Source organism: Nelusetta ayraudi, unplaced genomic scaffold (assembly GCF_046127955.1).
Source record: "Nelusetta ayraudi isolate G7.1 ecotype Tasmania unplaced genomic scaffold, CSIRO-AGI_Nayr_v1 ptg000011l, whole genome shotgun sequence".
Classification (NCBI taxonomy): domain Eukaryota; kingdom Metazoa; phylum Chordata; class Actinopteri; order Tetraodontiformes; family Monacanthidae; genus Nelusetta; species Nelusetta ayraudi.
In genome coordinates this window covers 25,065,317-25,092,503 of record NW_027466061.1, presented here as the reverse complement: position 1 = coordinate 25,092,503, position 27,187 = coordinate 25,065,317, and the positions used below count along the sequence as shown (strand labels likewise).

Here is a 27,187-nt window from a genome sequence, read left to right as displayed (position 1 = left end):
ACCACAAATCATCATCATCATCATTACCAGGACAGCAGGAACAACACAATTCTTGATATATAAAAAAAAAAAACCCTGGCAGGCAGGAAGGAACATAAATAACATTCCTGGAGAATCCGGCCAGGAGTAAAATCAACAGCAGACTTGTTGTGTTAATATTTGTTCTTTTGTTGTGAAGAATCCAACTGTCCATAAGACGTAAATATCTGTTTTTTCCTTTCTCACTCTGGAAATATTTTATTGTATCTTATTTCTCATTAATTAAGACAATTTTCCTTCTCTTTAGACTACATTGTTGCTGTAAATTTGCAAATATTATTTATATATTATTTTTTTAACACCTATTTAGATATGTAAATCATTTTTATGCATATTTTATTTCTTTATTTCTTTTGACTTTTTTCTTTGTGTTTGTATACGCTGCTGTAACTATGCATATTTCCCCAATGTGGGATAAATAAAGGCATTCTTATTCTTATTTAAAATAAAGTCTTCATTCATTCATTCAATTTTCAGCTGCAATGGTTTTGCCAGATTACTGCCAGATATTTAAAAATGAAACTCTTTCTTAGTACAATTAATAATTCATCAATTTTCTTCACAGAAACACACAATAATCTTCTCATAAATACTCAAACACACACACACGTAAAAATTTGCAAGCGCATGTGTGAAACTGCATGACGGCTGATCACTGGCTCACCCCAGATATGAGGAAAACTTTGCAGAAGTCCAGCACAGGCAGAATTTGCAGGAAACTGGCGGCTTCAAGTGTGTCCTGCAGGTTCTCCATGTTGAGCGACAACTTGGCGGTGTAGATGAAGTCGATGATCTTCTTCAGGCCTATTCGGTTGACTCCGTGGAGCTTGATGCACATTAAATCCTGCTCCTTCATTCCGCCTGCGCAGTGAGAGTGGCGGGAGGATGAGAAAAATGAAGAAATTAAAGCTGCGCACACGGATTAACTGATGCGTCGCCTCATTTGACTGAACGCGACGGAGAGGAGAAGTGAAGAGAGGAGAGGAGAGGAGAGGTGGGCTTGCGTAAGCGAACAAATTAAATTAAGTTGGAGGTAAGAAATGAATGATTTCCTTTAGATGCATATTGCCAGAGCCTGTAAGTGTCAATTAATGTCAGTTTTAACCGTCGGAGGACGCTGGGTCATGCAGAAGTGCATCGCTCAGCATTTGCGCGTACAGTTTCTTTTACGCTAATGAGCCGTTTCTCACTCACACAGTCCACATTCCCCTTACTCTGGGAAAAAAAGACGCCTCTGCTCCGGTGCAGTGCAGAATCTACATTCCTGAACTACATTTCTACACCAAGACAAGACTTTAAATATTGTCATTATTGACTGAAACCCAACAGACAGTTAAAATAAACAGGACGCTATTTTCACCGAAATATCCTGGAAGTCATTTTGAGTTAAACGAGTGCAACCACATTTCCATTTAGCAAAGTGAAAAAATAAAAACACGCACAAAAAAGGCAAATTTGCAATCATTAGAAGTACAAAGGGCCATGAACCTGAAGAGCGGCGCTCCACACTGCAAGGACGTGGACACAAGGTCATTTGGAATAATTTCCCAGGAGGCCAAAATGACAGCAACGAGACTGTAAATGGCTTGTGTTGAAGCGCTGAAATGCTCATGAATATAAAATGCATCGCCAGCTATTGCAGTGCACACGGGGAGCGACAACAACAAAAAAAAAAAACACAATCAATGGCTCCGCGCCAATCCAGTAAAACGTACTGACAAAACAAGAAGAGGGACAACACGAGCGTCTCCAGCGCATGTAGAAGCGGTCACTCAGTGAACCTTTCATCCACCTGGAAGCTGTGTAAGTTATGAATAGAAAAACAGACATGTTGAGACGAGAGCGAGGGGCTTCCAGATGCTGTAGCAAAATGTTACACTTGAGAATAATAGCAAAAATAATAACATCATAACAAAACAACAATAATAACTCAACAAGAGTGGTATCTGACGGATAAAATAAATGACACTGACAAGCAACTGGCAAGACAGCAAGTGCAGTTGTTGCAGTGGAATCACTCAACTCAAGAGAACATCACGAAACACAATGGAAATCAAAAACAATCAGATGGAAATCAAGTAGTTGTGTTTTTTTCTTCTCAGAGACAAGCTGTGGCTTAGCCTCGCTGACTCACCTGTAAACATGGCTTTGAAATAGTCGGAGGAGGAGGCCATCATGGCGCGGTGCACTGGGAAGGCCTCGTCTCCGTCCCCGGCCACCAGCGTGACATCACAGAGTAAACCCTCTATTCTCAGCTGGTCAAATCCCTGAGGGGAGGAGATGGAGAGCAGAGTCAAGCCTGACAACTGAGCCCAGACCTGGAGGAACGTTCCCCAGTTAGGAGGAGGAGGATGCTACTGCTGCTGCTACTACTGTTACTGCTACTGTCACGACTACTACTGCTGTTGTTACTGTTACTGCTACTGTCACGACTACTGCTGCTGCTGCCGTTACTACTGCTGTTGTTACTGTTACTGCTACTGTCACGACTACTACTGCTGCTGCCGTTACTACTGCTGTTGTTACTGCTACTGCTATTGTCACAACTACTACTGCTGCTGCTGCTGTTACTACTGCTACTGTTCTGACTACTGCGCTGCCGTTACTACTGCTGTTGTTATTGCTACTGCTACTGTTACTACTGCTACTGTTATGACAACTGCTGCTGCCGTTACTACTGCTGTTGTTACTGCTACTGCTACTGTCACAACTACTACTGCTGCTGCCGTTACTACTGCTGTTGTTACTGTTACTGCTACTGTCACGACTACTAATGCTGCTGCTGCTGTTACTACTGCTACTGTTATGACTACTGCTGCTGCGACTACTTCTGCGGCTGCCGTTACTACTGATGCTGTTACTGTTACTACTGCTATTGTTACAACTACTGCTGCCGTTACTACTGCTGCTGTTACTGTTACGACTACTACTGCTGCTGCCGTTATAACTGCTGCTGTTACTGCTACAGTTACGAATACTAATACTGCTGCCACTGCTACTGTTACGACTACTGCTGCTGTTGCCGTTACTATTGCTGCTGTTACTGCTGCTGCTGCTATCACTTGTGATGCTGCTGCTTTGCTGCTAATACTACTGTTGCTGCTACTGCTGCAGCAAAGGAGCTCCCAGAATGGTAAAACTACGAGATGCTTCTACTGTATGCAAGACCTGGCGGCCAATGGTTTTAAGGTGGTTATGAGACTTTTTGCGATCTCTGAACACACACGCACGCAAGCACGATCAGCAGTGTTTTGGAACGTGTCCATTAAAATCCTGTGGGTCCCAGGGCCGTCAAAGCAGGAGCTCAGGGTGTTTGACGGCTCTCTGATCTACTCTGGCTCTCTCACCCACAGTAGCGGCCTGCCACCCCCCCACCTAACTCATCTCTTTACAGCCTCACGTCGGCCTGGTTTAGTAGCATCTTTGGCGCGGTGGGCTGCAGTGTCCTGCACTGTGCCACACAAAGCACCTTAGAAGGGCAAAGCACACTGTGGACAGGATGGGGGGCGGCGGGGCTACGGTAGATTAGATCCCAGGAAGTGCAGCTGGGACGACCCTTTATAGGAGAAGCCCTCAAAAGAAAAACCTTGATCTCCACTGGAAGGTTTTTTTTTTTTTTTAAACTCATTAAAAAATTATTTGGAATGGTGTGTATTTATCACTCATCTTTTTGTATTAAAAAGAAAAGGCCTATTTAGGCCAGCATTAATATTGGTTTCTTTCATTTTTTTCTGATAAGGAACCCAAATATCAAAAAAAAATAAATAAATAAATCATGTAAAACATTTAAACAAATACATGCTTTATATTATTCCCAATGCGACACAAAAAGCAACCATATTCATCTTGGAAAATTGTGTAAAAAAATAAATAAATAAAAAGTAGGTGTGGCAACAGAAAGCAGCGGCTTCTTGCTGCACTGGTCTTTCCATCTCTACTTTCTGTCTGCGTTCGCTACTCACACACACTCGCAAGGCACACACACAAGCCTAAAATACTCCCAAAATAATTTATTCATTAATTAACACTGAACTCCTAAATGGAAAAAGCAGCGGATGATTGATCTTAATTTGCTGCCTTGTTTTTACATCGCAGGCAGCATCACGGACAATGTTTTCTGAGCACAGCTTATCGGAGCGAGACGCTGGAAACAGAGCCGCCCTCCCTTTCACTCCCTCTCTCTCCCGTTCATTCATTCACTTTTAATGCATTTTGAATTGGAGAAAACGTGTTTCAGGCCAAAACTGATGAACTCCTAATGAACTTCAGCCACGTTACGCCGCAACTTTGCCCAAAAACTCTGACGACAAGCGGTTTTGAAAATGTAACAAGGAAGAAGAAGAAAAAAAACAACAACCCACAAAACAAACTCTGCCTTCACTTTCCCCTCCAAACATCTCACCTGAAGAACAACGGAGCTGTGTGTGTTGCTTGTGAAAAATCGCGTGTTTCCTGTCTTTGATGCCTGCAGATGAGCAGAGATGCCCATATCACCATAGCCCAGAGCAACTTTCATGTGAGCGTCGTCGTCCTCCACAAGGGATCTGTGAGAAAAAAAGGAGAGAGTGAGAGAGAGAGAGAGAGAGAGAGAGACAGAGAGAGAGAGAGAGAGAGAGAGAGAGAGAGAGAGAGAGAAAAGAGTTCAAACAAGGTTGTAAAAAACAACAACGAAAAAACGTGAAGTGGCTTCATGAATTGAATGGAAAGTGGGCCACTGAGGTTATAAAACAACGCTAGACAAAGACACGTTAGACAACCACTTGTGAGACAAATTGCTCGCCGTGTGTTGAAGAGCTTCAGGACCGAGACAAATGGAAAAAACTGGGATGAAGACGGAGTGATGCCGTCCCAAACGTGGGGCGATTCTGGCCTCTGGACAGGGAAGTGCACCCGGCGCTCACCTCCTGCCGAGGTCACGAGCTTGAAAAAAATATGAGTGACGGGCTCAGAGGCATTTTTTCTTTCATATGCAACCATGAAAATTAAGACTAAAACATTCACTCTTCCCTCACTAGAAGAAGGCTGGGGACAGGTACACCACTCTGGCAGGGGACCGTGTCCATCCAACGCTCTGAACCACCAAATATCCATCCATTCCAACTGTAAATAAATAATCCAACTGTTCATAACATGTAAATATCTTGTTTTCCTTCCTTCTTATCTTATTTGTATTTATTTTTAATTAATATCATTTTTTATTGTCTTTGCATTACGTTTTGTTGCTGTAATTATGCATATTTCCCCAATGAGGGATTAATATAAGCGTTCTATTCTATTCCATTCCATCCATCCATTTTCAATACCCGCTTCGTCCTGCACATCAGGATCGTGGGGGTCTGCTGGAGCCTCTCCCAGCTGTCAAAGGGCGGAGGCAGGGTGACACCCTGGACAAGATGCCAGTTCATTGCAAGGCCACATACTGTAGATCGATTCCAATTCACCTCACATGCATGTTTTTGGAGTGTGGGAGGAAGCCGGAGAACCCGGAGAGAACCTACACAGACACGGGGAGAACCTACGCAGACACGGGGAGAACCTACGCAGACACGGGGAGAACATGCAGACACGGGATGGAACCCACCACCTTCTACTACATATTCTCCGTAAAACTGGAGACGTGAGGCTGAAGCGTGGAATCTTTGGGTGCAAGTCGAAGCTTTACACATATCTCGCAACGGATCAAAACATATCAATAACAGACAGCATGTCACCCAATAAGGATAAGGGACACTTATCGCAGAGGAATTAACCAAAGAAGGCATTAAAAAAACATCACATGGCAATGGTCATGGCTATGTTAATATGTGGATATGGAATTATAGCATAGTTTGTGTTGTAAAGTGAAAATTTAGAAAAAAAAAACCCAAAAAAACAGACATAAACAACAAAAACAACAAAGCACATAATGTTTCCTCCCACACGGACCCCTGCACTGATATTATTACTCTGCACAGAAGCAGGAGTCACTTGAGGTTTTCTGGAGCCTAAGGACAAGACTTGCTATTTGCCAACATTAATTATAAGTATGTCTCATCGTAACTCTTTCTAATATTAGGGTTTCCAATCCGACGTACTATTTCTCATTGACACTGGGACAATGTGACAGAGCAAGTGGCTCAACGGAGCAGGAAAGTGGAGCGATGGAATCAGCGTGAATCAGAGTCCTGAGGGGGGGGAGACACACACAGAGGACCTCGGGACATTTGGCGCAGTGAGAAAAACAGATATGGAAGATTGTTGCTCATTTGTGAAACAGCAAAACAATGTAAAAATAAATAAATAAATAAATAAATAAAAAGAGAAAATGCTTTTTTGTTTTTTTTTTTCTCCCCATTGGAACAACGGCTTCGAGAAGGTTATATCATCACTGCACCGTTTTCGCTTTGATGCCGGGGCTCCACTGTGCTTTTATTCAAACGCAGATGAATGCTTCAATTAAAAGAAAAGGAAAAAAAAGGCTAGTTTTAAAGTGTTGAGCTAGCATTTTGTTAACAAAAGACAACAGTGGTGAAAAAATAAGAAAAAAATAGGGCAGATTTCTAGAAAAGTAAGACGTGAGGCAGGTTGGTTGTGTCTGCTGAAAGCTCTGAAATAAAACATAAAAACAAACAAAAACAAAGCGAGAACCAACTCAAGTCTGCCATCAGAATGCCGTTGGTTCCTCACGAGATGATTTGATTCGATGGTGCTCTGCAGCAGCGTTTCTGGCATAGCAAGGCTCTGAATTCAGGCCTTCGGAAAAAAAGAAAACACCCATGTGGAAGAAGGGCAGCAGATGTACGAGGCTAATGGCTTTTGGTCTTTACATAATGACGCCGTCTCGCGTTCGCACATGAATAAATAGGGAAGAAGACGACGGGTTTGATGCGTGCAGAGCCGGGTTTTCACATTTCTTTACGTAAGCGTCCCATGTGCGGCTCCGAGTGGAGCAGCTGGAGCTGCAGACCCCGTCGTTACTTCTGACTTGGGAGGTCAGCAGTAACGACGTCTCTTTCAGAGACTCAGTCGTACAGTGGGTTCAGAAAGAATTCAGCACCCCTTAAAATGTTTCACTCATTGTCATAGTGCAGCCATAACATAAAGTCAATTAAGTTCATTTTTTTCCTCGTTCAAGCAAACACAACACCCAATATTGTCAGAAAAACACAGACTTTTAGCAGATTTATTACAAAATAAACACTGAAATATCACATGGCCATAAGTATTCAGACCCTTTGCTCAGTATCGAATAGAAGCTCCTTTTTGAGCCAATACTATGGAGGACCAGAAGTGCCAAAATTAAATGGATAAATTTGTGAAATAATTATTTAAATGTGTTGTTAATGAATTAAAATTTGAATTAAATACAAAAATGTGTAATTAATTCATTAACATAGCAATTCATTTCATGGAAAAAAATATATATAACTATTTCACTATTTAATTATTATTTTCATGGTCCGGTGTTGCAGTGCTTCATGAATTTATTTTATCTGTCAAACTCGCCCATCAAAGTCGGTGGGCGGATCCTAACATCTGATTGGCTACCCTGCACATCAAGTCAAGGCAAATCGATTCCGGATAATTGGTCGGAGAGTGCGGAAATAACTCCGACAATTTCATCAAATTCCTCTGCTTTACACGCTACAGGCTCGGGGTCAGCAGGTCCTGATTCCACATAGTCTGCAAGTTCTAAAATATCTCTCACCAACTCCCTCCAACGTTCATGGAGATCCTCCACCAACAAACCCGCCATGTTTACAAAGACTTCAGACCAAAGCGGTGGATTAGACCATAGATTAGACTACATTCGAGTTAGCCCCGCCCACCGATTTTGATGGGCGGGTTTGAAAGATATAATAATTTCATGAAGCGCTGCGACACAATCATGAAACAATTAAATAGTGAAATAATTATATATATATACATTTTTATTACATACAATGAAGAGGTATTTTAATGAATTAATGACACATTTAATAACACATTTTTGTATTTAATTCAAATTTTAATTAATTAATGACACATTTAAATAATTATTTAATAACCTATTTATTTATTTAATTTTGGCACTTTTAGTCCTCCATACAATACAGCCATGAGTCTTCTTGGGAATGATTCAACACGTTTTTCACCCCTGGATTTGGGGATCTATTGCCATTCCTCCTTGCAGATCCTCTCCAGTTCTGTCAGGTTGGATGGTGAATGTTGGTGGAAAGCCATCTTCAGGTCTCTCCAGAGATGCTCAACTGGATTTAAGTCAGAACTCTGGCTGGGCCTTTCAAGAACATCCAGAGTTGTTCTGAAACCACTACTTTGTTATTTAAGCTGTGTGCTTGGGATCATTGTCTTTTTGGAAGGTCAACAGTCGGCCCATTCTGAGGTCATGAACACTCTGGAGAAGGTTTTTGTTCAGAATATCAATGTACTTGGCTGCATTCATCTTTCCTTCAATTAACCAGTCATCCTGTCCCTGCAGCTGAACAACACCCCCACAGCATGATGCTGCCACCACCACTGTAGGGGTGGTATTAGGCAGGCGATGAGCAGTGCCAGGTGTTCTCCACACATGCCGCTTACAATTAAGACCAAAAAGTTTGATTTTGGTCTCATCACAGCAGAGAATCTTATTTCTCAGAGTCTGGGAGTCCTTCAGGTGTTTTTTGGCAAACTTGATGCTGGAGCTTTCGTGTGTTTTGCACTGAGGAGAGGCTTCCGGCGGGCCACTCTGCCATAAAGCCCCGACTGGTGGAGGCTGCAGTGATGGTTATCTTTCTACAACTTTGTCCCATCTCCCCGCTGCTTCTCTGGAGCTCGGCCAGAGTGATCTTTGGGTTCTTCTTTAACTCTCTCACCAAGGCTCTTCTGCCCCGGGTGCTCAGTTTGGCAGGACGGCCATTTTGAGGAAGAGTCCTGGTCGTCCCAAACTTCTTCCATTGAAGGATTATGGAGGCCACTGGGCTCTCAGGAACCTTCAGTGCAACAAAACAAATTCTAGCCATTCTCTCAGCTCCTCAGTCAGTTCCTTTGACCTCATGATTCTCATTTGCTCTGACTTTACACTGTGAGCTGTAAGGTCTTATATTGACAGGTGTGTGCTTTTCTAAATCAAGTCCAATCAATAAAAATAAGCACAGCTGGCCTCCAATGAAGGTGGAGGCCCATCTGAAGGATGATCAGGAGAATTGGACAGCACCCGAGTAAAATATACAAGTGTCACAGAGAGGGTCTGAATACGTACGGCCATGTGATATCTCGAGTCTGTGTTTTTTCTGGCAATATTGGGTGCTGTGTGTGCATGAACAAGGAAAACAATAACTTAATTGATTTTATGAAATGGCTGCACAATGACAGAGTGAAAAATTTAAGGGGGTCCGAATACTTTTCAAACCCACTGTATGTTGTGTTGAAGTCAAGATCGCAACCAACCAAGACATTATCAAGACTAGAGAGTATCGAGGCTGAGACAAGACCAAGACTATCAAAGAAAAATCACAGCAAAACAGAAGAAATGGCCTCCATCTCATTTTTACAATTCAAATTTGCTTCCACATAAATGGGACAGCAATATTTGTCTTTAACATTTTGTTGCTTTGCCAGCTACTTTGAACTTTAAAAAAACAACAACAAAAAAACAACAACTTTGCGTCACCAACAGAGTGAAACAAGGCAGTAGCTGGATTCTTTTTTTGTTATTATTGTGTCATTGCAGTGTTGGCTGAGTGTCCACCGAGTCTCTTTAGCAAAAATGTAGAGTCCAAGACCAAGACCAATTTCCAGTACGACAACACACACACACACACACACACACACACACACACACACACACACACACACACACACACACACACACACACACACACACACACACACACACACACACACACACACACACACACACACACGAAAACAAAGGGATCGTACATCAGAAATGACTGATGTCGTGATATCAAAATCTCCCAAAGGGCAATATCTCATTCATAAATCCACGGCGCAACAGCCATCACAATATCAAGGGGTGGGTGGGGGAGACAAAGATATGGAATGAACAAGCTGCATTGAATAAACAACTTAACTTGTAATCTTCCAATATGTCCGATGAAGTGGCGTAGCTGTGTGTCCTTGCTCTGATTTATTTGACCCAGGAAAAGTGAAAATGCTTAAAAGGCACCATCACATGCTCCCCCCCCGCTCCCCTGCAGCGTCCTTCAGCTCCACCACCTCAGCAGCTGAGGATGGTGGGCAGTGGGCACGCAAGGGCTGACGGGAAAAATGTAGCTCCCATTTCTCCTCGACTGCGGATACTAAAAAAAAAACTCAGATTTTTCTTTCCGCCTGGAAGATATTTTCATTTGAAGAAGCAGAATCTGCCATTCCCCATGGCATTTCCTCATGCAGGGTCTTGTTGGTCACATGTGCACTGCTGATGTTAGGTACCACATGCAACATTCTCATGTAGCACCCGTCTAGAGACTTCTAGGAACTATGGCATAGAGATTGATTAATGATGTGGACCAATTGAGAGCCTCATTCATGTTCTCAAAAAAAAAAAAAACAGGCAGACAATACTGTACTGTGCAGTGCAATAAAATCAGTCAACTATGCCAGTAACTATGACGCGCAGCCAGCCTGAGTTAAAACGACGTTTGATAACTGAGTCAGCTCCGCTTTGTCTGAGCCACTACAAAGTGTGACTTGTCATACTTGATAACACGACATCGGTGCCTCAGAACACAGAAGAAAAGAAAGAACGTTCGCCTTCCTACTCCTCTTCTTAACAAACCCGCAGGTAAAGGCAGCGACACAGACCCAGAGGGAGTGGGCTGTAATCTTAATACGTCACAGAGACTTAATCAGCTAAAAGTCAAATATATATTCTTTACGACAGCCCACAGATGTTTTTTTTTTTTCTTTAGCTACAAGCCAGGGTGTGAATCATTGCTAAAGAGACCAAGATTAGCTTGTCCCATCTTTAATGCACAAAACACAGTCTAGGGGGAAGCAGGGACACACTGACAACCAAGACAAGAAGGTAAATAAAATAATAATGGAATATAATATACACACATACATATCATTTAACAAAGGCTCTCTGCTATCACCACAAGAAGAAGGTGAAGGTGGCTTTCACCCGCGGTTTCGCTGGAGATGGTGACCAGGGGTCATGTCTAGACAGGCAGGGGTTCAGAAGACACCTCCACTAAACACTGTGGTGGTTGGGAGGGAAGGGGCGGGAGTCGGGGAGCGGCGGGGGAGGGGGATTGGCCAGTGGTCACGACCACACTGACGCACAGCACAAGGCAGCGTAGTGGAGGATTTACCCTGTCAGGTGGTAAGTCGGACAGGCAGCGAGCAGAGCGTGGGCTGTCCAAACCACAGAGGAGTGTTGGTGGCTGCCGGAACAAGACAAAGAAGACAACAGCTACAGCATCCCACATGAAAGAAAGTTTGGCTCTTTCCAAAAAGAAAACAAACTGAGAGAGGGAGAGAGAGGGAGAGAGAGAGAGAGAGAGAGAGAGAGAGAGAGAGAGAGAGGAGAAAACAACCCCACCAGAACTCCAGAGCTGCATCTGCAGTATTTTGAACTGTACTTATAAAAAAATAACTGCACCTACCACCAAATGGCCAGTCCATTCACTCATTGTCTCTTTCATATCATTAAAATGAGTAATAAAAAATGAGTCATCTCGGTCGTTATCCAAAAAGAAAAGAAAAAAGGGAGTTTGGAAAATTACTGTGATTAATTAGCATCAAGATTAGTTTTCTCAGCAGTGATTTGTGATTATTTATTTTTTTACATTCTAACATCTGTCTTTTCAAATCATTTCTGAAGAATCAGGAGGTGTAAAAAAAAAAAAAAGATTGAAAAGAGTGACCGCTGATCAGTATCTTCAAGTCCAGTGACATTTTAAAAACTAGCATTTGGGCTGAAGCATGACTCAGGGAGGGGGAAACAAGAGGGAGTAACACACAGCCGGATTGAAAAGGGGAACGATAAAGAGAAGAGGATGGCAGTCTATCCAGTCTCCTTATGTCAAAGGCAAGCTTAAACCACCCCCTCTTCATCACAGACAGTTCAGAAAGCTGAAGTCAACTTGTGCGCACCCCCCTCACCCCCACCCCCACCCCCACACCTCCAGAATGACAGTGGAATGGTCTTAAAAGATTAATAATGAGTAGAGCTTTGCTGTCTCGTCATGACGAGGGAAACTTTCCCCAAGCTTTCTGCTTCTGCATGTATGGGAGACAAACCATGCTTGTTTTAGAGGACAAACCAACTAAACAGCAATACTCAAATAATGATGTATTCACAAGAGGCTGACTGCAGCCGACATCGGTGGAACAATGTGGCCCAAAATTAATTGCGTATTACTTCCATTAATTTTTCAAGGTTGTTGACAATTACAGAGAATTAAGTTGATTTTGAGGGAAAACTAGAAGACCCTGCGATTTGAAGAAAAAAAAAAAGAAGAAAAAAGATTGACCTGATGTTGTCTGAAAAAGAACTACAGCAACTGAATTGGAGCACTTCAGGTAAAAAGAGAGAAAAGGAAAAAAAAAAAGGAAAGGCAGCTGGGATGGTGGTGAGGGTGTCCGGGAACAAATCAAGGAGAATTCTCTTCTGAAGTGGTGGCGTCAGGGGTGAATTCACTACGTGTCCTTGCAAACAGAGCACTGCCACGGCTTCATTTTTAGCCTTTACACTAACTGGATGGATGGATGGATGGATGAAAAAGGAAATTTTTTGTTATCAAATATCTGATCTTATCTAATTATGCGACTGTTTAACTGTTGAAGGAACACCTTAGGGATTCTATCAAAATCCAATCAATGAGGCACCATTAGTGTTTAACATACGTACACTAGCAATTAGCACCATCTTAGCCGTCTAGGTTTCTTGGCTGGCGGTGGAATGCACAGTGGCTGGTATGGAAAACTGAACAGTGCACCGCAGTGTAAATGAGGCCATATGAGTCACATTAGTGTCTACTGTTGAGTATTTGTTTTCTTTGGTTTTACCCCATGCAACGCCCTGCCCGTCTCCTGCCCATCCCCCATATAGGGAAATGACGCAATGTTTATGCAGCAATCGGAGCACCTGTCTTTGTGAGAATTCCCGCTCGGACTGAATCCACTTGGTGAAATTAGTTAGATAGAAAAAAAAAAAGACCCAGATGAATGAGGATTTTAGCTACTTACAGCGATCATGCTGGATATTTTAGGAACAACGGGCATGTGCAACAAAGCCAGCAAGCTAATAATAATTACTGTATGTCAGCAGGCCTGTAGAGGACAAAACGCCTCCCACCAAGCTGAATATTTCTACTGATGCGTCACACAGGAATCACAGCTTTGAACAGACGCGTAGTTTTATTTAAATTAAATTTATTTGTTGATGGTTGCGTTGAAATTACTGTTTGTGCCAGTTCTTTTGTGTGTGTGTGTGTGTGAGAGAGAGCGAGAGGAGAGCATTTCTGTTTATGGGTGTAGAGACTGCCGACAAACGCATGAGTCTCTGTCTGAGGACTGTTTGTGTCTTATTATTGCCTAAAAAAAAATCAAAGACTTGAACCGCAAACGATTATCAAACAGTGTTTTCTTTTTTCTTTTAGCACGTTAACTTGGCGAGCATGTGCATATTTTTTAAATGCTTATTCACTTTCAAAGCAGTGCTGAGACCAACACGATTCAACTTTAAAAAAGATTAATGAATAAAAAAAAAATGGGACAATTAGCAACAGAGAAGAAAGAAAGAAAGAAAGAAAAAACCCAATCTTCAAACTTTTCAAATAATTGGGGGGGTGGAAGGGTGGAGGGGTGCTTGTTTTCATTCCTTCACCACGCAGAGAGCATAGAGAAACTTGGGGTACCTGCTGCGGCTTAAAATTCCTTTCTAATGCCCGCTTTATTCCAGCAGAGTGACTCTGGAGCAACTTTGGGGCTGAGGATGAATTGCAAGATTCAGAAGAACCACCAGAACGCAACCAAGTGGCACAAAAAAAAAAACAAAAAAAAAAAACCCAACAACACAAAAACTAGAACCATTAACTGGCGATCTTTCGTTTCCATTTTACCGGGCATTCAGGGAGCCCTGGTGAAAAGGAAGCAAATCACTTATCGCACCATTTCAACCATTTATGCCCTCGCGTGTCTGACAAATGTTGTTTGCTCTGCCCATTCGGAGACAAATTGGCACTTTTGCCGATTATTACTCGAGGCGAGGCGAGCGAATGGGACGATTCAATGGCCCCATTCATAGCCTGAAGAGTGGCAGATGGAATTCTGATCTGAAGGAGGAATATCATGGAGAAGGAGGAGGATGTTGACTGATCTGCTGGAATCCGAGATAAAAGAAAAACGAGAGTTCCAGCGCTGATAGATGGAAAGGGTATTTTTGGTTTTTTTATTTTTAGTAAGCCTTCACATGAAATGCAACCAAAAAAAAGAGAAAACCACTGCTAACAACCTGAGCAAGGTGTGTGTAATAATAAGCCTTTTGCTTACTAAAAAAAAAAAAGACACATTAAAGTTGAGGTTTTTGAATACACTGAGACTTGTGAAATCTGTGGGCATCTAAAAATAGGCTGGAAAAAAACAGCGTTTCCTCTGCGCACAAGCGCTTAAGCCAAACAGGCTCCGTCATGTGACTTTGGTGTAGGCGGAGCAGACAATCTGTCAACATGCGACCAACTGCTTAATCAAGCCAGAGGATGCAGTAAGTGGGAGCAGCACACAACCCAGCTTAGCGTGTGCGAACCAAAAGGATTAACCAAGCCCGAGTCACATTAATGTAGCGAGAGGGGTTGAATGATCATCCACATCAGCAACCCCCACCCCCACCCCCACCCACCCACCAAAAAAACAAGCAGTGAATTATGCAGCCTGTGAAAACAGGTGAAATCACTCAGGGGCCTGTGGAAGGCAAGGCAGAGAGAGAGGACTGATCGGGGGAAAGAAAGAGGAGAAAAAGACAAGCGACACAGCAGCACAGCAATTGGGAATACAGGGAGCGTCAGCATAAACTGGTGCGCGTTCGGGAGGATTCGCAGGGACACAGCGCAGCACGCAGACTCCCAGGTGAAGGTCAGCAGCACTGAGAGCTTCCACACGCTTCCACAGCTGTGTGGCTCGGCTACAAACTGGCTTCATTTTTGGCCATTTTGCGACCTCCAAATTCCATTGGTGGGCCGTGCATTTCACGACTAGGCCATCAGTGATGTCATCCTTAGTCCACCCTAAATGAATACGCCTCATTATCCCCTCCACATGCGAATTTAGGAGATCCTTTATCAAACTTTTAATCAGTCCACCAAAACTACAGCGAGCTCCAAACATGCCCAATAAACTGTGTAGTCACACGGTTCCGTAAAGCCACCAATAAGACAATAATGAAACTAACTGTTGATCCAGTAAATTATTAAACAACTGAACATGTTGGTGCAGCTGCTGCACCAATGCGTCACATTATTTAGGTTATAAATTGCAGATGATTCGGCAACTAAACCTTTATCTTCCCCTTCAGCCGTCGTGGGTTCGCCCTGGTGGCAACCGGATCTCCCGGTTGAGTTCAGTCTGGAAGGTTCTCAGGGCTTCTTATCCAATCACAGGACACTTTGAGTGAAGTCAAAGGGTAAAGCCATCTAACTGGTCTCACCGTCGCAGACTCAAGATCTGATTGGCCGGAGCAACTGGTGCGTTCACTGACAGCAAACAAGAGGCTGCAATGTTGATACTGAAGGCCTCAGGCAGATTTCATAGAACCTAGTTGAAATGGGATTAGAAAAAACTCTACCGTAATATGCAACAAAGGAAGCAGCGCAACCCAGTGGATATTGTACAACATGAAAAGAACAGACTATGGAGAATAACGTTATCATATTGATGGGGAAATGCATTTTCCCAAGTACGTTTAGGCCAGCAGAGAGAGGTCTTGTTGGCTCCGACGGCCCACCACTGATGAAACCACTGATGAACCCACACCCAGCTGAGGACGAGTGACGACCGTATGCAGAGATGAGCTGCGACTAGCTACGACACAAAACCTTCGCTGGTGGTTTAAACCTTCTTTGCTCCTGCCGTCAATTGCTTTCTTTTCTCAGGGTCGGGCGGCAACTCGTTCATTTGAAATGTGAGCGGGAGTCGGTACGTGTGTGCATTCTCCCAATCTAGGTTAACACAAAAGAGTGTCAGTCGTATGAACTCTGGCGAGCTTTTTAAAAATCACATCCCTGACGGTCCAATTAACACGTAGCTCAAACTGTGATGCATCTGCTTTTGTGGCAAAAAAACGGAACGACGAATGCAGCTCTTGATGCTTGACGTCATTTGTCTGTGGGCGATAATTTTTAGAATAACCGTCTGATGAGAAATAAAATGAAATGAAATAAAAAGGAAATTTGAAAAAAAATCAGGGAGTTGTCGTGTCAGCTGTGGGCTTCAAACCAAATCAAATGAAATGATTTAGCCTTTCACTTTAGAGACTGAAAGAGAAATAAAATTAGAACACAAAAAATAATAACGTCACCTTTGAACAGCAGCCCGCAGGGATTTGACAGCCAGCATCGGGACCTGACGGCCACATGAGACATGTGTGGTATTTACATTTACCAAACAGCCTTGAAAGCGTTCAGTTTCTGCACTGGTTGTCCAGTAGCAGTGTGGGAGTTTAATCTGGTGACTCTGGATTTGACTGCAGTCTTTACACTTGCTACGTAGGAGTTGTTCACCAACGGCCCCCATCACCCCTCCTACCTACCCCCTACCGCCCAAACAAAAAAAATGTGTGGCTCCATTGAAATGATGGCATTTTAATGTGACAGACACGCGGGCTGAACAAAATCCAAAGGACATGAAAATCTGATTAATCACTCTGACACTCTGATGTAGCCAGATGAAGGTCAAACAGGGCCTGTTCTGCCTTTTTGCGGGGGCACAACTATGTTGATTAAATTCGGGAGCGTCTTTTCTCCACGTGAGATTGTTGACAAAAAGCGACGGCGAAAATCGCGAGAGCAAAAAAAAAAAAAAGCAAAAAAAGAGGAAGGGGGGTGGGTGGGTGGGGGGGAGGGGCTTTGGCATTTTCCTAAAGGTCCCTGGCTGGAATCAAACGGGCTGCGCTGCTGCAGTCGGGGCTGCAGGCTCAGCATTACGCCTCCAAGAGGTCATTACTAAAGACAGCAGTCAGACATGCTGCTGCCTCTTGAGCTGAAAAACCACACAATCAAGAGTGGCAGTCAGTGCAACGACCTGCTGGGTTTGAAATGGAAAGGAACGGTGTCATCTATATATGTATGTATGTATGTATGTATGTATGTATGTATGTATGTATGTATGTATGTATGTATGTATGTATGTGTGTGTGTGTGTGTGTGTGTGTATGTATGTATGTATGTATGTATGTATGTATGTATGTGTGTGCAAGTATGAGTGTATGTACGTATGTATGTATGTATGTATGTATGTGTGTGTATATGTATGTACATACATACATATACACACACAGACACACGCACAATTTTGCTTCCTGAAGTTCTCATTCTACATGATTGTACGTTAGGGAATTGTTTAATAGCAGTTAGGTAGCCTTGTCAGATTTGCATCTTTGAAATAAAACAATTAAATAAAAATGAAAGTAAATATATACACACACACACAAACTGAATGGCAAACTATTGCTGGATCACTGCAAGCATGCAATCTGCACCCACTGCATACAATTTCCAAATCTGCAGGAACAGGGTAGATGAGGGAAAAGAAGAAGATCCAAACTATTTTTTTGGGGGTTTTTTCTACTTCTTTCGCTTGCAACAAAAGTCATTTTAAGAACTCTCTCTCTCTCCCTCCCTCTCCTCGTCCTCCTTCTGGGTTCATCACTGGGCTGCTTTGGATAAATATACGGAGATTTCCCCGGCAGCATGGCCAGTTAAAAATGTCTCCAGAGCCAAACGGACCGGGGCTCCGCTATAAAGAGCGACTTCTCCCCAACCACAGGGCAACCTATAATTGGTGGTGGTGGTGGTGATGGTGGTGGAGGTGGTGGGGGGGGGATGGTGGAGGGGCGTGACCAATATCCGCCCGTCTAAAAAGCACAGCTGACAATATACACGTGTTGAAAATAGCCAGCGGCCTGCAGAGGGCAGGGCCACGCTGGCTGAGGGCGGAGCCTCCACAATGTGCCAGCGTGTGCATCTCCGCTGGAAACAAGGAAACAACATCGACCCCTCCGCTGCTCTCGCTGCCGTTTTGTCCTCGCGCAATTTTTATTTCGAGGGTCTTGGCTTCGCTGGCGGTGTCGCTGTCCTCCACTTTGCCGCCACAAAATGTCAAGTGTTTAAAAATACGGCAAAACGCTACAAATAGAGTGGCGGTGAATAATAAATCATGGAGAGGCAGGAAATACTAGAACCAAGCCATTCAGTGAGTGAGTGAGTACCTGTGCACAGTGCGTCTGAGGCATCACCGTTTACTTTGAAAGAAAAGCGCTGCCCGCTGCTATAGAATAGAAAATTTAAAAAAAAACAAAAAAAACAAAACATTATAACACACGAGTTTCCTATCAAGTGACCCAATATTCACAACAAAGCACAGCACAACAAATCTTTTACTGATTTATTTTTTTTACTTCTACAACCGCTACGGTTCCCTCGAGCAAGGCCTTTTAAACTTCCAACTGCTCCTGAGGTGCTGCTCAGTGCAGACGAGATAAGACTGAGGTTGTAACTGCACACCCTCTGGCTTTCACACGTGTGAAGGTCTACGCCAGAGTTCGGGGAGGGAAACGGGGGTGAGAGCTTTCAAGCTCGACGACGGTTTTTAAATCTTTCAAATAAAACGCAGCTCATATTCGTCGTATAATTCAGTAAAAATGAGAGATGATCAAGTGACTTCATTCAAGAGTTGTGTGCGTTGCATTGCCTGAGAGTAATATATATATATATTTTTTTTAAAAAGCGTGTGAGTGAATTACTTTTCTTCTATATTAATTAACATATAGAAATGGCCACGTTGCATTAACCACATTACAATGAGGACAACCGAAGGAAAACTGACGTGACTGAATGAACCCTTGCTTGCTCTGCTGCAACCACATTTCCAAAATTTCCGTTAACCGTGCAAAATTAAGCACTTAAGCTCATAAACAAAGAGACGTGATTACAAGTGGACGACATAAATCCTATTTGAAGGAGGACGGAGGGCAAATAACAAACCAAAAACCAAAAAAGCATCCAAAGCAGCATCGAAGTGAGCCTCACTAGCCACTGAAATAACCAGCGGGCTACTGAGAAGCCCTGCTGGCCACCACCACCACTTCGCTTAGCTTGCTGCCTCTTTTTCCCTCATTTTTTTCGTTTTGGTTTGATTTGCTTGCTCAGGAGTCCAATGTGACACTTGACCGTTTTCAGAGTAGCTCGGCGGGGGGTGGGGGTGGTGGGGTAGGGAGTGGAGGGGTGTCACAGGGGTAAAGAGAGGAGCCACTTCCATTCCACCCTTCCTCCCCCCCCCCCCACCCCCACCCCCCGAGCAGCAGCAGATGACAATAGCTTCTAAACCAGGGCACGGCAGGCAGACATCCTGACAAAGGCTGACTCCTCCTAGGCTGCCGAGTCCCCCCTCCCCACGCTCCCTCCCCCATTCGCAAATAAACATAGCAACAGGGACGGACCGACGGACAGATGGACGGAACCAGTCACAGGGATGTGGCAGGAGAAAAGGAAAAAAGAAGAAGAAAAAAAAAACCCCGGAGTGCCAGCCACCTCCATCCATCTGAGCAACCGCCACGTTCTCCCCACAGCAGCAGCAGCAGCAGCAGCAGCAGCAGCAGCAGCAGCCTTTGAAATGCAATGCTGGACCATGCAAATCTCCTGACATACACACCAACTACACAGCTCAATGGCATTCTACCTCATTAGGGCTGCATCAGGACACACACACACACACACACACACACACACACACACACACACACACACACACACACACACACACACACACACACCAAAAATAAATAAATGAATGAATAAATAAATAAGGGTGACAGGATCATTGAATTGCCAAATGTTTGTACATATACTCAAAACTGAAAAGCAGGAGAAGCAGAAGAAGAAAACTCAACCTGCTATTACCACTCGCACCATCAATATAACGCGAACGCCGCCGAGCTCGTACTCACATGTAGGCAGGCGAGAGCGGTGACGACCTGGAAGTCTTAAGCACTGGCACTGGGAATTTCCAGCTGACGGGGGAACCGCTTTTCCATTTCAACGGCATGTTGTTGTCACCAGAGCGGTGCTACAGCAGCAGGACGAGCGGCGGCGGCGGCGGCGGCAGCAGCAGCGGCAGCAGCAAAGACCATCTCCATGAAAACGCTTCCGATGCAGTCGTCCATCCCACTCTGCCCACACCATTTAAGGGGGAGGGAGCGGCAGCGGCGGCAGTTAAAAGGAGGGCACTGGAGGAGGCAGCACTCGCTACAGCAGCGGGGAGGCTGCGACTCCGGCGGCGGCGCTGAGAAGCCAATGGCTTGCATCCACCACGACAGCTCGCTCCTGCTGCATTCACGGTCGCGCCGTGGTTGTGGTGGTGGTGGCGGTGGTGGCGCGTTCAAGGTTGGGAGGAGGGAGTGAGCGGGCGAGCGAGCGAACGAGCGAGCAAGCGAGCGAGGCTGCTGCCTTTGCGCTCACCCTTCCAGGGCTCCCAGAGTCGAGCCGTAGCTGAGCAACAGTGCCCCCTTGTTTAAGGAGCTGTGATTGCAGGCTCTGGGCTTTTGCCAATGAGAAATACAGAAACAACTAAAAACAAAATACAAGATAAAGATTTTAAGAGCAAATGCAGGCTGCATGTAGTGTGATTTTTTTTTTTTGAGTAATTATTTCAATCACGTTGGAGCAAACCAACAGATAATTAAGAAAGAAATAGAGACGAGGATGATCTCTGAATTCCTCAATGAATTAATCTCAGAAGTGCAACCTTATGCATTTCTAGAAAACAGAAGAGAAAAGCAGACTTTACTCTGGAGCATCCCTCTACTGTACACTACAAGACATCGTCCAGTCACACACACACGCACGCACGCACACGCGCTATTAGACGTTTTGCAGCCAACTACACAGCACAGTGTAGATCAGCATTTCTCAACTTGTGGGTCGCGGCTTTGTGGGCAGTTTCCCTTTTTTTTAAAAAAAAAAGAAAATATATATATTTATATATTTTTAATATTACATATAATATTTTGCTCATATGGGGCCACACGGTGTCGCAGTGGTTAGCGCTGCTGCCTCACAGCAAGAAGGTCGTGGGTTCGATTCCTGGACCTGGGACCTTTCTGTGTGGAGTTTGCATGTTCTCCCTGTGTCTGCGTGGGTTCTCTCCGGGTTCTCCGGCTTCCTCCCACACTCCAAAAACATGCATGTGAGGTCAATTGAACATTCTAAATTGTCCGTAGGTGTGCATGTGAGTGTGAATGGTTGTTTGTCTCTATGTGGCCCTGCGATGAACTGGCGACTTGTCCAGGGTGTCACCCTGCCTTCACCCTAAGACAGCTGGGCTCCAGCAGACCCCCGTGACCCTGAATAGGAATAAGCGGGTATAGAAGATGGATGAATTTTGCTCATATGATGATTATGACTGGATACGGGAATTCTGTATTGATGCGCTATTTTTCCATTTTTGTGGGACAAATTTGAATGCTGTGGAATTAATTTGGGTCACGGCTTCAGGATGATGAAAAAAGTGGGTCCTGAGACTCGACCAGATGTCAGGCCTCGAGTGTGACATCACATCACGCTCCTTAGTGTGCAGAGTGCACACCAAGTGAAAACAGTGCCACTGATGCTGGTGAAGCCAGAAGGAAGAAAACGTCAGGAGTGCTCAGTTCTGGCCTGAAGCGAGACAGGGACAGCAAAGATAAAGAGGCTGAGTGTGAACAGAGGCCCGGCCTGTCCAGGCTAATGTGTGTTGGGAGAATGTTTTATTTTTATTTTTTTTGAAAAGGCCAAGGGACAGAATACAGCCGTCTCCCTGTCACACTGATGTGCTTGCCAATCCAGCATTGCTATTGTGTAAAGACTCAGCTAAAATAACACACACATGAGGAAAAGAAAAACTTGCATTAATATTTCATTTTGTATGAGTAGTTGTATACATATAGATGATACCTCTTTGGAAGTTTGATGAAATGACGATAACACTGTGTACTGTTATACCATGTTCTCCCGACAGGTGGCGTTCACAGATTTCTCAGTTATTTTGTTTACTTTACTTATTCATTTACTTTATGGTATTTTTATTTTTTTTGACTACTTGAAACTAATATTAATTCTTTACTCTGTTCAAATCACTGTTGAATCGAGGTGAGATCATTGGATAAATAAGCTTTCAGGTTTCCAACCTCACCTGCACATTTCTTGTGTCTTCCTCTCCATCACGAGAGACATGTATGCGTATTGTTCTATTCTATACTTGCATGTGCAAATACATCATTCTAATTCTTGAGGTAAAAATGTTACCAGTAGTTGGCCGTGCACATCAGTGTCTGGAAGCCACTGTGAGCACCTCTTGTCATTGTAGCCACCACAGCCAGTCACGCAATGCAAACAGGTGCTGGCGGCGTCGCTGTGAGCGACGCGTAGCTTCTGACATGTAGCGACACAAAATCTCGACCGCCGCTTCTCTTATACGAGCCGTTATACTGTCAATAACACGGGCTGGATAAGTCCGGAACAATGTCTAAGGTTAGTCAGAAAATGTTTATAATCTTGTTTTTCTCCCCTTCCTATGCAACGCTGCAGGTAAACAAACTACAGGTGGCTGTAAACCAGTGGGATAAATATGCCTTTTGTTGGTTTTTTTTAATTTGTTTTTTTTTATTAAAGACATAAATTATGTTAAGAAAAAAAATAGTGTGCTTCTTTTGAATTGAGATAAGAAAAAAAAAAGTTGGCTGTCCATAGTGTTATTGGAGATTGTTCCTCCTTCTTTCTTTCCTGTGAATAGTTTTGTTTTTTGCTGTTTGCACGATCTCTGGGAAGCACTGCCAGAAGAAGACGGGTTTTTGTGGCCTCTTCAGCAAAAACAACTGTTACGCTGTCAAGGACTGAGAGGTCAACGCTAAATTTGTAACGCTGTTCAGACTTTCTCATCTGTAAAAAACAAAACAAAAAAACAGCCATTTTAAGATGCCCTATTTAAAGCAACAACGGAAAATTCTGTAAATATTGGAGCAGATGTTTAGGCTGAGGAGGGGATCACAGAGGGGAGACTCAGGAGAGCGTCTATAAAATACAATTTTGAAAACTTTTAATATATGTCACCTTGAAAGGTGATATTTTGAGAAAAGAAATGACACCTAAAGGCCATTTCGATTTGAAAATTTTGCAAATAAGTCACTGGTGTTTTTAGTCTTTCAGAGCAGCTGAGGGAAAAAACAAGATTTTTAAATAGATTAACTAATAAAGCAAAAAAAAGAAAATCTCTATGGCACAGACGGCCCCTTTTAATTGTTTGTTTCATTGATTTGTTTTTGTTTTTAAAAATGAGACTTCGTATCTCGACAGAAACAGCAAAGAAGTAAACACACACCAAACAAACCAGCCACTGTTTCCTGATGTGGGGAAAATAAGTGACCCGCAGCAAAAAAAAGACAAGAAGGCTTGTGTTGTGTAACCGGGGTATAACTGTTCACAGGTAGTCCCATTCATGTTGAAAAGGAAACACATGGGGAGATATTAATCAAAACCTTCCTGATTCTGCATAACTACACCAAAGTCTCTCTATCTGCACTACATCTCGGCTCTCTGCAGTCCAAACAGTGCCTGGGAAATATAAAAGAGGCTATGTCCTCACATGCCATTTAGTCAAGATACTCAGCTGCAGTTTCTAATCCTGGTCAGGCTTCCCGCTTTTCCATATAATCTAATCAGGGATTACCCGATTAACACCTTTAATTCCTTGTGGAAAGCATTTCCTTACAGTGACGGATAGATGCCATAAATGCTGCGCTGCCTACCAGTCCGTTAAATATAGAACATTTATATTTTTGTTGAAATAACTATGGCTGCAATCAATACAATCCATGACAACGGTGAGGAAACTTAAGGAATATTTCAAGGATAAGGATGTCGAAGGAAATTTGAGATTCAAAGTACAAAATTTTCTACACGCACAAATGCAGAGGTGTCAACACAACAATGGCCGGTTGCAAATTACCTGTCATGCAGTCCAACTGGCATTGTCGTCTCACCTCGGTGTACAGGGTGCTCCATGCCCTCACCACAGCCACACCTCAATGGAAAAAGGGCCACAACATAATATTTTAACAATCAAATGAAATCTTATTTAAAAGCAGCAAACACCCCATGTGATGTGATGTGATGAGCTGACGCATTAGGAATTTAAACTTGTGACACGTGGATGGGTCTGGATGCTCAGTTCCAACGAGGTCAGAATGCTATAATTGCAAGTTTTCCTCTATCGTTGATATGAATAAATATTTTGTCTCGCACTGACCTACGTTATAATGTACAAAATAAGCAATGCTTCCTCATATACAGAGTTGTTTCAGTGTAATTAAGCAAATGCGTAAAATGCCGATTAAATCAATGAATAAATGCATTGCATTTTAAAAATAATTGCTTCCGCATGATTGAACAGTACTGATCATTTTAGGCCTTGCAAGGTGACTGGGCAAAATTATTGCAATAACAGTGCTAGGCTTTAATCCTGAAGGCAAAATAAACTTTTAGATATTTCCTTAAAACAACAACAACAACAACAACAACCACCACCACCACCACCACCACCACCACCACTGGCTGTTTATTGACATTAACTCTTTAAAAACAAAAAAAGGTCTATGAAGTATTTGATATCAAGTAAATTAATTTTCATAAGATAACTTGTGAACACAAATAGGAACACCTTACAAAAGTTGGTGGCTTTGTGTTGGCCTTTGGTGGCCCTCATCCCTTGCTGAAACGTGACATTTACATTTCCAACTTGTTGCTCAACCCAGAACTAGGCTAATTAAAGCTAAAAATAACATGCAGGCAATTGGGAGTGTAAAAACAGAGTATAAAGGCTCAAATGAATGAGGCTCTAACAGGCTGGCAATGGGTAAAAATGACGGTGGATATCCCAACAGTAAAGTTAATTTCTGCTATCGGTCAGTTCTGTTGTTATTACTATTTGTTTGGTCGACACAAGCATCGATGGAATCGACACGTTGGCCCCAAACAAGTGATTTAAAATGACCTTTTAGACAGACACAGAGTGAACGGTAGCAGTCCCTTTAAAGATCGGTCAAGTTTGATAACCTTTACAGACTCCATGGAACAAATCTATGAGGGCAGCCCAACTTTGGACGACCGAGGACACCGTTTAACATATCGCCTTGTACAAACGTCGGTGTAGCGCTTTTGACTTCGTAAAAATGTTTCATACTCACAGTGGGGACAACGTCGGCAACCCGGAGCTTAAGTGTGCTAATTTTCTGCCATGTTGCCTCCGAACAGTCTTTACATCTTCAGCTGGATCAGGCTTAAGCTAACCGAGCTAGCAATGCTAACCGTTTCGAGAACACTTCGCCGGGGCTTGGAATGACGTCCGCACTGTGTCGATGGAGTGGATAATGTGACTGTCAACCAGGTCATTGGTTAGTGACGTCCACAACACATGTTAGCTTCCTTGTCGACAGCAAAAAAGAAAACCGACAAAGGTCTCAACATGAGTTAGTTGTTAGTCTGGTGGCTTGTTGGTTTGCAACCAACAACAAATGTCATCGGCTAACTGTCAGCCTAATGTAAGTGTCTCTTATTACACTACGCGGGATATTCCAATCGCTACCCGTATCTCCAAAAATATGTGTAAACTTTTTCTTTCAAAACAAATATGCAACTTTCATACCTTTAACGACGGAATAACGTTAACTAGCCGTCCTTGTTTTCCTTACAAGCCCTCAAATCCACTTACGCCGCTGAATCCTCCTACCCAGTTTTATCCAATTGAATTTTCGCTTACTAACAGCGCTGGAGCATCCAAACTTGCCATTGGTAGAAGAGTATGGCAATCTTTGCTGATTGGCTGATACTTCCGTTACTAAAATAAAGTGGTGGTGGTAAGGAGGAGTCCTCTTTCTTCCAGGCAATTGTAATGTGACATAGCTGTATTATTATTATTTATTTATTTTTTGCTTAACATTTAATCTGTGTTGCGTGCAAAATTAGATCATTTTTAATTCCACCCATTAGTATAATTCATTCAAGCTACACTTCTCTTATAGGCTTTAACCTTAAGGGTTTTTAGAGGACGTTTTGTGGAGGACGCACAGTTGCAAAGAATTAAAAGCAAATGTATTAGGTCAGAAATGAAAGAAAATGTTAGGATTAAACTCTTGGATTAACATTTATGCTTGCTTTGAAACTCTTACATATTCATATTAAATCCATCAGACGTTCGCAATAACTTTTGCCACTACCATTCACCACACTTTATTTGACACAGACATTTAAAAAAAAAAAAAAAAAAAAAGACAAATGAAGATACAATAAAGTCAACAATTTGAATCAAACATTCACTCAGATTCATTAATAAGGGGTTTTCCCCGTTTTTCTAACTTGATTGCCTGTCCGGTCTTTTGGGCCTGCAGTGACCCAAGTTCCCCTGTAGGCCTACTCTGCATAACAAGGTATTATGGGTCGTTTATTTTAAGCGTGGGGTTGATCATCACGTTAGAAGACTGATTTTTTATATTTCAGATATTACAGGGAACCAGGCCTATTTTTAAGTCACTACACAAGCGGCGGCATTGTGTAGTCACTGGACAATGCCGCCGCTTGTGTAGCAACAGTTCTCGATGATGTAAGAACTCTATCTGTAACTTCAAATTTATGTTCATGTTTATCTGGCACAAACCTCATATTTTAAAAGTAAAAAAAAAAAAAAAAGAAGAATTTCCTGCATATTGTTAACATCCCGTGATAAAACATGTATTTATCTGTCAATATAATGTAGATAACTTGTAAATAGTCCAACTGTCCATGAGATGTGAATATCTTGTTTGATTTTCCTTTCATATTCTACAAACACTTTATTCTTATTTTTATTAGTTTTAGTTAATATAATTTTTCTTCATTTTGCACTATATTGATTCTGTAATTATGCAAATAACACAAAC

At 43.0% G+C, this 27,187-nt stretch overlaps 1 protein-coding gene across 5 annotated transcripts in view; it reads right to left on the bottom strand.

Annotated features, from left to right (window-relative positions):
• klhl13 (kelch-like family member 13) overlaps positions 1 to 26,053 on the bottom strand; it is a 40,821-nt gene extending 14,768 nt beyond the window's left edge. The window contains exons 1-6 of one of the 5 annotated variants that reach the window (XM_076022120.1): positions 25,918 to 26,051; positions 25,460 to 25,697; positions 24,223 to 24,299; positions 4,442 to 4,583; positions 2,174 to 2,306; positions 704 to 900 (exon numbers count right to left, since the gene is read on the bottom strand). In XM_076022120.1, the coding sequence (XP_075878235.1) occupies positions 704 to 900; positions 2,174 to 2,306; positions 4,442 to 4,583; positions 24,223 to 24,278 (528 nt within the window). In that variant the 5' untranslated portion in view covers positions 24,279 to 24,299; positions 25,460 to 25,697; positions 25,918 to 26,051. Of the gene's footprint in view, positions 1 to 703; positions 901 to 2,173; positions 2,307 to 4,441; positions 4,584 to 11,339; positions 11,412 to 20,188; positions 20,610 to 24,222; positions 24,301 to 25,459; positions 25,698 to 25,917 lie in introns of those variants that run through there. The other 4 variants (XM_076022121.1, XM_076022122.1, XM_076022123.1 and 1 more) reach the window with 4 other exon arrangements.
• Positions 26,054 to 27,187: the final 1,134 nt, after the last annotated feature.